This window comes from Myxine glutinosa, chromosome 12 (genome assembly GCF_964187855.1).
Source record: "Myxine glutinosa chromosome 12, kmMyxGlut1.1, whole genome shotgun sequence".
Lineage (NCBI taxonomy): Eukaryota > Metazoa > Chordata > Myxini > Myxiniformes > Myxinidae > Myxine > Myxine glutinosa.
The window spans coordinates 67,938,451-67,950,621 of record NC_136272.1 but is presented as its reverse complement, the minus strand read 5'-3'; the positions used below and the strand labels follow the sequence as shown (position 1 = coordinate 67,950,621).

At 41.4% G+C, this 12,171-nt stretch overlaps 1 protein-coding gene across 2 annotated transcripts in view; it reads left to right on the top strand.

Annotated features, from left to right (window-relative positions):
- Positions 1-12,171, top strand: part of SKAP2 (src kinase associated phosphoprotein 2) — a 308,716-nt gene that overhangs the window by 51,551 nt on the left and 244,994 nt on the right. For both annotated transcript variants that reach the window (XM_078766927.1, XM_078766928.1), the window contains exon 3: positions 228-253. In XM_078766927.1, coding sequence (XP_078623053.1) covers positions 228-253 — 26 coding nt within the window. The remainder of the gene's footprint in view (positions 1-227; positions 254-12,171) is intronic.

The following is a 12,171-nucleotide window of genomic DNA, read 5'->3' as shown; positions in this document are numbered from 1 at the left end:
ACGTCACTACCCCTCATTAGCATATTCATTGGGTTGTGCGCTCTTCGGGTGCCTGAGATGTTACACACGTTTATCGCTTCGCCTCAGATTACCTTATTATGTTACACACCTGTGGTTTTAATGTACGCTGGAGTAGGTAGTGAGCCAGCGCTACTGTAGTACCGATCGGTTCGTTATTGTCTCCTTGTGAGTTATTAATCACTTTTGTCAATTTCATTTGTCCACAGATACCCTGAGAACTTTACCAGTAAAGGTAAGTCACAAACTCAGAAGTCAGTCACAATCCCCCCCCCCCTCCCCCTTCCCACGCCCCCCCCCCCCAAACCCTCTCCCTCCCACACTTCTCCCTGCTCTCAAATGTTGTGGTTGTGTGCTTCCCCTTCTCTCCCCATCTTGTTTTCCGCTCCCTCTTTTTGTATATTTTGTTTGGTTGATTTGTTTGTGAAATAAATGTTAGCTCTTTCACGAGCCTCGATTCAGTATACAAAAAAAAACAAAAAAAAAAACCATGACGTTTCAAATACACTTTCCATCTCATAATGCAATGCGCATTACCTTTTTAATACTACCATCATTATTAACCAAATCCTATAATCATTCCAATGAAGGCAATGGAAATTAAGGATTTTCTCTGGGAAATTTTTCCTTTGCTACCTTCATCCCATTGACATCTTCTTCTTCTTTCTGTTGGGCTGCTTATTGGCTAATAGTCAGTGGGCCCAACCCTCACATTTGAGTTGCTGGTACCGTTTGGGGGGAATACTATTTCTCAAGTTGTATAACATTTCCAGTTTACATTTTCACACAATGGACATCTGAAATGTGCAGCTTTATATAAAAATAAAAATAAAAGTACAAACGACAGATGTAGTAATTCTGGTAATGTATACATTTTTTTCCCCATTAATACTGTTAAAGTGTCTGTGCCTTATTAATTAGGCCCTGTTGGGCTTAGTCCGAAATGGGGGCTTATGGATTGGGTCTTGTCCATCCGTCCGTCCGTCCATGCGTCCGCAACCATATCTCGGAGATGTATGAACCAATTTTGTTCATACTTGGTACAAAGGCAACACATGGCGGTGTACAAATGTGCATCATTTTGTTTCGCGATGCGATCAAAGATGACCGACTGGCCGCCATTTTAGTTATAAAAAAAAACATATTGAACACGTCCTCAACCTTCTCTTAGACTTTCATTTACCGATGTTGTTCAAACTTTGCAGACAGATAAGGAATGATGGCTTACATATGCACGTCATTTTGTTTTTGAGATCAGATCCAAAATGGCCGACTGGCGGCCACTTTGTTACTTAAACGTGTTCCCAACGATTTCTCGGACATGCATGTTCCGATTTTGTCCAAACTTGGCATGAGCAGAGGTTGTGATGGCGTACACCTGCACCTCACTTTATTTTTGTGATCCGATCAAATATGGCCGACTGGTAGACTGGCGGCCATTTTAGTTGTAAAAAACCTGATATTGAACACGTCCTCAACCATTTCTCGGACATGCATTTACCGATCGTGTTCAAACTTGGCACACCAATAAGGAATGATGGGCTACATGTGCACATCGTTTATTTTCGAGATAAAATTCAAGATGGCCGACTGGCAGCCTTTGTGTTGCTTGATCGTGTCCCCAACCATTTCTCCAACATGCATGGAGCCATGGACTGATCATTTATTTATTTATTTATTTATTTTCAAATTTGGCTCAAAGACAATACATGCGAGTATACATATGCAGAATATTTTGTTTTGTAATCCGACCAAAGATGGCCGACTGACAGCGTATAACTCGGTACAACAAAATTATTAAAATCACGGGGGCTATGACATTTTATGTATTTTTCTCCTTGTTCAGCATGACGTTTCAAATCGTTGTTTAAAAAAAAAAAATACAGCTGCACATTTCAGATGTCCATTATGTGAAAATGTAAAGTTGAGATATAATACTACTTGGTATTTAGTAATAAAAATAACATGTATTATTCCCCCCCAAGTGGTACTGGTAATTGGCCCATGGACTATAGAGAGGGTGGCTGTGCTGATGTAGTGCCCCTGCAGGTTAGCGTAGGAATTTTGTAATTTATTCATAATGCCGGTGATAGCTCGCCGACTCTTCACTAAGGACACCATGGGATCTTCAACGTCCACCAACAAAGACGGGACATCCGTTTAACGTCCACCCGAGGGACGGCACACACATTGAAGAATAGTCCTGCCTGTGAACCACCAGGATGGCAATTTATAGTTCGACCGAGATTCAAACACAGACTGGACAGGTTGAAGGTGAGTTTGCATACCCCGAACTCTAACCCTAACAGTTGCATTTTTTATTTCTAACCCTAATTTTTTTACAGTCCCCGTTGACATAATCACGAACTATGCAAAGGAATGCAAATGTAGGGAAAACGAACATCACCTGACCTGTCAAGCTCATGCCGCAGCCTCATCTCGGCCCTCGGCACCATTATCTGTACAATAAATCAACAATCAATCCAAGGGATGAAAGCTGCCAGTGCCCGATGAAGCCTCGGCTGGCCCTAAGGCACATTTTGAAATTTTAGAGAATGGCCTGAACAATTTAAATTCGATCTCGGGCTCATGGAAATGGACCCCAGACAAAAGATGACCTGATTCATGAACAAAATGTTTAATACAAAAAAAGACAAATATTTAATGTGAAAAGAAACTACTTTCAAACTAGTTTAGTGTATACAATTTGCAGTGTATGAATATATGCATGACAAAACACGCACAGATTTGGCACTTTGCTTTACAGTTTACTAGACCTTAGATTGTAACCTTGCGCACGTTTACAACTGCAAACTCTTCAATGACGGAACTGAAGTCCAGTTCTCGGAGCAAATCTATTGACGGAGCAAATAATAAAAATTGACGAAAACTGCTTGTCCATTTTTGTGGCCCGAATTTTTGGCTGGCCCTAAGGCACGTGCCTTGTCTGCCTAATGGTGAATCCGGCCTTCATAGCTGCAAAGAGCGATGGATGACGGAGAAACAATTCCCCTCCCTCTCCTTCCATCCTCATCCCTTGGTTTGAACCTTGACCATTACCTTTTGATCATCCCTTGGTTTGAACCTCGATCGTTACCTTTTGATCATCCCTTGGTTTGAACCTCGATCATTACCGTTTGATCATCCCTCGGTTTGAACCTCGATCATTACCTTTTGATCATCCCTTGGTTTAACCTTGACCATTACCTTTTGATCATCCCTTGGTTTGAACCTTGACCATTACCTTTTGATCATCCCTTGGTTTAACCTCGATCATTACCGTTTGATCATTCCTTGGTTTGAACCTTGACCTTTACCTTTTGATCATCCCTTGGTTTGAACCTCGATCATTACCGTTTGATCATCCCTCGGTTTGAACCTTGACCATTACCTTTTGATCATCCCTTGGTTTAACCTCGATCATTACCTTTTGATCATCCCTTGGTTTAACCTCGATCATTACCGTTTGATCATCTCTCGGTTTGAACCTCGATCATTACCATTTGATCATCTCTCGGTTTGAACCTCGATCATTACCTTTTGATCATCCCTCGGTTTGAACCTCGATCATGACCATTTGATCATCTCTCGGTTTGAACCTCGATCATTACCTTTTGATCATCCCTTGGTTTGAACCTCGATCATTACCGTTTGATCATCCCTTGGTATGAACCTTGACCATTACCTTTTGATCATCCCTTGGTTTGAACCTTGATCATTACCTTTTGATCATCCCTTGGTTTGAACCTTGATCATTACCTTTGATCATCCCTTGGTTTGAACCTCGATCGTTACCTTTTGTTCATCCCTTGGTTTGAACCTCGATCATTACCGTTTGATCATCCCTTGGTTTGAATCTCGATCGTTACCTTCTGATCATCCCTCGGGTTGAACCTCGATCGTTACCATTTGATCATCCCTCGGTTTGAACCTCGATCATTACCATCTGATCATCCCTCGGTTTGAACCTCGATCATTACCATCTGATCATCCCTCGGTTTGAACCTCGATCATTACCATTTGATCATCCCTCGGTTTGAACCTCGATCATTACCATTTGATCATCTCTCGGTTTGAACCTCGATCATTACCATTTGATCATCCCTTGGTTTGAACCTCGATCATTACCTTTTGATCATCCCTCGGTTTGAACCTCGATCATTACCATCTGATCATCCCTCGGTTTGAACCTCGATCATTACCATTTGATCATCCCTTGGTTTGAACCTCGATCATTACCTTTTGATCATCCCTCGGTTTGAACCTCGATCATTACCATTTGATCATCCCTCGGTTTGAACCTCGATCATTACCTTTTGATCATCCCTTGGTTTGAACCTCGATCATTACCATTTGATCATCCCTTGGTTTGAACCTCGATCATTACCTTTTGATCATCCCTTGGTTTGAACCTCGATCATTACCATTTGATCATCCCTCGGTTTGAACCTCGATCATTACCTTTTGATCATCCCTTGGTTTGAACCTCGATCATTACCTTTTGATCATCCCTCGGTTTGAACCTCGATCATTACCTTTTGATCATCCCTCGGTTTGAACCTCGATCATTACCTTTTGATCATCCCTCGGTTTGAACCTCGATCATTACCTTTTGATCATCCCTTGGTTTGAACCTCGATCATTACCTTTTGATCATCCCTCGGTTTGAAACTCGATCATTACCATTTGATCATCTCTTGGTTTGAACCTCGATCATTACCTTTTGATCATCCCTCGGTTTGAACCTCGATCTTTACCATTTGATCATCCCTTGGTTTGAACCTCGATCATTACCATTTGATCATCCCTTGGTTTGAACCTCCATCATTACCTTTTGATCATCCCTCGGTTTGAACCTCGATCATGACCATTTGATCATCTCTTGGTTTGAACCTCGATCATTACCTTTTGATCATCCCTCGGTTTGAACCTCGATCTTTACCATTTGATCATCCCTCGGTTTGAACCTCGATCATTACCTTTTGATCATCCCTTGGTTTGAACCTTGATCATTACCTTTGATCATCCCTTGGTTTGAACCTCGATCATTACCTTTTGATCATCCCTTGGTTTGAACCTCGATCATTACCTTTTGATCATCCCTCGGTTTGAACCTCGATCATTACCTTTTGATCATCTCTTGGTTTGAACCTCGATCATTACCTTTTGATCATTCCTCGGTTTGAACCTCGATCATTACCATTTGATCATCTCTTGGTTTGAACCTCGATCATTACCATTTGATCATCTCTTGGTTTGAACCTCGATCATTACCATTTGATCATCCCTTGGTTTGAACCTCGATCATTACCATTTGATCATCTCTTGGTTTGAACCTCGATCATTACCTTTTGATCATCTCTTGGTTTGAACCTCGATCATTACCATTTGATCATCCCTTGGTTTGAACCTCGATCATTACCATTTGATCATCCCTTGGTTTGAACCTCGATCATTACCATTTGATCATCCCTCGGTTTGAACCTCGATCTTTACCATTTGATCATCCCTTGGTTTGAACCTCGATCATTACCTTTTGATCATCCCTCGGTTTGAACCTTGACCTTTACCTTTTGATCATCCCTTGGTTTCAACCTCGATCATTACCATTTGATCATCCCTTGGTTTGAACCTCGATCATTACCATTTGATCATCCCTCGGTTTGAACCTCCATCATTACCTTTTGATCATCCCTCGGTTTGAACCTTGACCTTTACCTTTTGATCATCCCTTGGTTTGAACCTCGATCATTACCTTTTGATCATCCCTCGGTTTGAACCTTGACCTTTACCTTTTGATCATCCCTTGGTTTCAACCTCGATCATTACCATTTGATCATTCCTCGGTTTGAACCTCGATCATTACCATTTGATCATCCCTCGGTTTGAACCTCGATCATTACCATTTGATCATCCCTTGGTTTGAACCTTGACCTTTACCTTTTGATCATCCCTTGGTTTCAACCTCGATCATTACCATTTGATCATTCCTCGGTTTGAACCTCGATCATTACCATTTGATCATCCCTCGGTTTGAACCTTGACCTTTACCTTTTGATCATCCCTTGGTTTCAACCTCGATCATTACCATTTGATCATCCCTTGGTTTGAACCTCCATCATTACCTTTTCATCATCCCTCGGTTTGAACCTCGATCATGACCATTTGATCATCCCTTGGTTTGAACCTCGATCATTACCTTTTGATCATCCCTTGGTTTGAACCTCGATCATTACCATTTGATCATCCCTTGGTTTGAACCTCGATCATTACCATTTGATCATCCCTTGGTTTGAACCTCGATCATTACCATTTGATCATCTCTCGGTTTGAACCTCGATCATTACCATTTGATCATCTCTCGGTTTGAACCTCGATCATTACCATTTGATCATCTCTCGGTTTGAACCTCGATCATTACCATTTGATCATCTCTCGGTTTGAACCTCGATCATTACCATTTGATCATCTCTCGGTTTGAACCTCGATCATTACCTTTTGATCATCCCTCGGTTTGAACCTCGATCATGACCATTTGATCATCTCTCGGTTTGAACCTCGATCATTACCTTTTGATCATCCCTCGGTTTGAACCTCGATCATTACCATTTGATCATCTCTCGGTTTGAACCTCGATCATTACCTTTTGATCATCCCTCGGTTTGAACCTCGATCATTACCTTTTGATCATCCCTCGGTTTGAACCTCGATCATTACCTTTTGATCATCCCTCGGTTTGAACCTCGATCATTACCTTTTGATCATCCCTCGGTTTGAACCTCGATCATTACCATTTGATCATCTCTCGGTTTGAACCTCGATCATTACCTTTTGATCATCCCTCGGTTTGAACTTCGATCATTACCATTTGATCATCCCTTGGTTTGAACCTCGATCATTACCTTTTGATCATCCCTCGGTTTGAACCTCGATCATTACCTTTTGATCATCCCTTGGTTTGAACCTCGATCATTACCATTTGATCATCTCTCGGTTTGAACCTCGATCATTACCTTTTGATCATCCCTCGGTTTGAACCTCGATCATTACCTTTTGATCATCCCTCGGTTTGAACCTCGATCATTACCATTTGATCATCTCTCGGTTTGAACCTCGATCATTACCTTTTGATCATCCCTCGGTTTGAACCTCGATCATTACCATTTGATCATCTCTGGGTTTGAACCTCGATCATTACCTTTTGATCATCCCTCGGTTTGAACCTCGATCATTACCTTTTGATCATCCCTTGGTTTGAACCTCGATCATTACCATTTGATCATCCCTTGGTTTGAACCTCGATCATTACCTTTTGATCATCCCTCGGTTTGAACCTCGATCATTACCTTTTGATCATCCCTCGGTTTGAACCATGACCTTTACCTTTTGATCATCCCTTGGTTTGAACCTCGATCATTACCATTTGATCATCCCTCGGTTTGAACCTCCATCATTACCTTTTGATCATACCTTGGTTTGAACCTCGATCATTACCATTTGATCATCCCTTGGTTTGAACCTCGATCATTACCATTTGATCATCCCTCGGTTTGAACCTCCATCATTACCATTTGATCATCCCTCGGTTTGAACCTCCATCATTACCTTTTGATCATCCCTTGGTTTGAACCTCGATCATTACCATTTGATCATCCCTCGGTTTGAACCTCCATCATTACCTTTTGATCATCCCTTGGTTTGAACCTCCATCATTACCATTTGATCATCCCTCGGTTTGAACCTCCATCATTACCATTTGATCATCCCTCGGTTTGAACCTCGATCATTACCATTTGATCATCCCTTGGTTTGAACCTCGATCATTACCATTTGATCATCCCTCGGTTTGAACCTCCATCATTACCATTTGATCATCCCTCGGTTTGAACCTCCATCATTACCTTTTGATCATCCCTTGGTTTGAACCTCGATCATTACCATTTGATCATCCCTCGGTTTGAACCTCCATCATTACCTTTTGATCATCCCTTGGTTTGAACCTCGATCATTACCATTTGATCATCCCTTGGTTTGAACCTCGATCATTACCATTTGATCATCCCTCGGTTTGAACCTCCATCATTACCATTTGATCATCCCTCGGTTTGAACCTCCATCATTACCATTTGATCATCCCTTGGTTTGAACCTCGATCATTACCATTTGATCATCCATTGGTTTGAACCTCCATCATTACCTTTTGATCATCCCTCGGTTTGAACCTCGATCATGACCATTTGATCATCCCTTGGTTTGAACCTCGATCATTACCTTTTGATCATCCCTTGGTTTGAACCTCGATCATTACCTTTTGATCATCCCTCGGTTTGAACCTCGATCATTACCTTTTGATCATCCCTCGGTTTGAACCTCGATCATTACCATTTGATCATCCCTCGGTTTGAACCTCGATCATTACCTTTTGATCATCCCTTGGTTTGAACCTCGATCATTACCTTTTGATCATCCCTTGGTTTGAACCTCGATCATTACCTTTTGATCATCCCTCGGTTTGAACCTCGATCATTACCTTTTGATCATCCCTCGGTTTGAACCTCGATCATTACCATTTGATCATCCCTCGGTTTGAACCTCGATCATTACCTTTTGATCATCCCTTGGTTTGAACCTCGATCATTACCTTTTGATCATCCCTCGGTTTGAACCTCGATCATTACCTTTTGATCATCCCTCGGTTTGAACCTCGATCATTACCTTTTGATCATCCCTCGGTTTGAACCTCGATCATTACCTTTTGATCATCCCTCGGTTTGAACCTCGATAATTACCTTTTGATCATCCCTCGGTTTGAACCTCGACCTTTACCTTTTGATCATCCCTCGGTTTGAACCTCGATCATTACCATTTGATGATCCCTCGGTTTGAACCTCGATCATTACCATTTGATCATCCCTCGGTTTGAACCTCGATCATTACCATTTGATCATCCCTCGGTTTGAACCTTGACCATTACCATTTGATCATCTTTCGGTTTGAACCTCGATCATTACCTTTTGATCATCCCTTGGTTTGAACCTTGATCGTTACCTTTTGATCATCTCTTGGTTTGAACCTTGACCATTACCTTTTGATCATCTCTTGGTTTGAACCTTGACCATTACCTTTTGATCATCCCTCGGTTTGAACCTCGATCATTACCATTTGATCATCCCTTGGTTTGAACCTTGATCGTTACCTTTTGATCATCCCTCGGTTTGAACCTTGATCGTTACCTTTTGATCATCCCTCGGTTTGAACCTCGATCATTACCATTTGATCATCTCTTGGTTTGAACCTTGATCGTTACCTTTTGATCATCCCTCGGTTTGAACCTCGATCATTACCTTTTGATCATCCCTTGGTTTGAACCTTGATGATTACCATTTGATCATCCCTCGGTTTGAACCTTGACCATTACCATTTGATCATCTTTCGATTTGAACCTCGATCATTACCTTTTGATCATCCCTTGGTTTGAACCTTGATCGTTACCTTTTGATCATCTTTTGGTTTGAACCTCGATCATTACCTTTTGATCATCCCTTGGTTTGAACCTTGATCGTTACCTTTTGAGCATCCCTTGGTTTGAACCTTGATCGTTACCTTTTGATCATCCCTCGGTTTGAACCTCGATCATTACCTTTTGATCATCCCTTGGTTTGAACCTTGATCGTTACCTTTTGATCATCTCTTGGTTTGAACCTCGATCATTACCTTTTGATCATCTCTTGGTTTGAACCTTGATCGTTACCTTTTGATCATCCCTTGGTTTGAACCTTGATCGTTACCTTTTGATCATCCCTTGGTTTGAACCTCGATCATTACCATTTGATGATCCCTCGGTTTGAACCTCGATCATTACCATTTGATCATCCCTCGGTTTGAACCTTGACATTTACCTTTTGATCATCCCTTGGTTTGAACCTCGATCATTACCATTTGATCATCCCTCGGTTTGAACCTCGATCATTACCATTTGATCATCCCTTGGTTTGAACGTCGATCATTACCATTTGATCATCCCTCGGTTTGAACCTCGATCATTACCATTTGATCATCCCTTGGTTTGAACGTCGATCATTACCATTTGATCATCTCTTGGTTTGAACCTTGATCGTTACCATTTGATCATCCCTCGGTTTGAACCTTGACCATTACCATTTGATCATCTTTCGGTTTGAACCTCGATCATTACCTTTTGATCATCCCTTGGTTTGAACCTTGATCGTTACCTTTTGATCATCTCTTGGTTTGAACCTCGATCATTACCTTTTGATCATCTCTTGGTTTGAACCTTGATCGTTACCTTTTGATCATCCCTTGGTTTGAACCTTGATCGTTACCTTTTGATCATCTCTTGGTTTGAACCTCGATCGTTACCTTTTGATCATCTCTTGGTTTGAACCTTGATCATTACCTTTTGATCATCCCTTGGTTTGAACCTTGATCGTTACCTTTTGATCATCTCTTGGTTTGAATCTCGATCATTACCTTTTGATCATCTCTTGGTTTGAACCTTGATCGTTACCTTTTGATCATCTCTTGGTTTGAACCTCGATCATTACCTTTTGATCATCTCTTGGTTTGAACCTTGATCGTTACCTTTTGATCATCCCTTGGTTTGAACCTTGATCGTTACCTTTTGATCATCTCTTGGTTTGAACCTTGATCGTTACCTTTTGATCATCCCTTGGATTGAACCTTGATCGTTACCTTTTGATCATCTCTTGGTTTGAACCTCGATCATTACCTTTTGATCATCTCTTGGTTTGAACCTTGATCGTTACCTTTTGATCATCCCTTGGTTTGAACCTTGATCGTTACCTTTTGATCATCTCTTGGTTTGAACCTCGATCATTACCTTTTGATCCTCTCTTGGTTTGAACCTCGATCATTACCATTTGATCATCTCTCGGTTTGAACCTCGATCATTACCATTTGATCATCTCTCGGTTTGAACCTCGATCATTACCATTTGATCATCTCTCGGTTTGAACCTCGATCATTACCTTTTGATCATCCCTCGGTTTGAACCTCGATCATGACCATTTGATCATCTCTCGGTTTGAACCTCGATCATTACCTTTTGATCATCCCTCGGTTTGAACCTCGATCATTACCATTTGATCATCTCTCGGTTTGAACCTCGATCATTACCTTTTGATCATCCCTCGGTTTGAACCTCGATCATTACCTTTTGATCATCCCTCGGTTTGAACCTCGATCATGACCATTTGATCATCTCTCGGTTTGAACCTCGATCATTACCTTTTGATCATCCCTCGGTTTGAACCTCGATCATTACCATTTGATCATCTCTCGGTTTGAACCTCGATCATTACCTTTTGATCATCCCTCGGTTTGAACCTCGATCATTACCATTTGATCATCTCTCGGTTTGAACCTCGATCATTACCTTTTGATCATCCCTCGGTTTGAACCTCGATCATTACCATTTGATCATCCCTTGGTTTGAACCTCGATCATTACCTTTTGATCATCCCTCGGTTTGAACCTCGATCATTACCTTTTGATCATCCCTTGGTTTGAACCTCGATCATTACCATTTGATCATCTCTCGGTTTGAACCTCGATCATTACCTTTTGATCATCCCTCGGTTTGAACCTCGATCATTACCTTTTGATCATCCCTCGGTTTGAACCTCGATCATTACCATTTGATCATCTCTCGGTTTGAACCTCGATCATTACCTTTTGATCATCCCTCGGTTTGAACCTCGATCATTACCATTTGATCATCTCTGGGTTTGAACCTCGATCATTACCTTTTGATCATCCCTCGGTTTGAACCTCGATCATTACCTTTTGATCATCCCTTGGTTTGAACCTCGATCATTACCATTTGATCATCCCTTGGTTTGAACCTCGATCATTACCTTTTGATCATCCCTCGGTTTGAACCTCGATCATTACCTTTTGATCATCCCTCGGTTTGAACCATGACCTTTACCTTTTGATCATCCCTTGGTTTGAACCTCGATCATTACCATTTGATCATCCCTCGGTTTGAACCTCCATCATTACCTTTTGATCATACCTTGGTTTGAACCTCGATCATTACCATTTGATCATCCCTTGGTTTGAACCTCGATCATTACCATTTGATCATCCCTCGGTTTGAACCTCCATCAT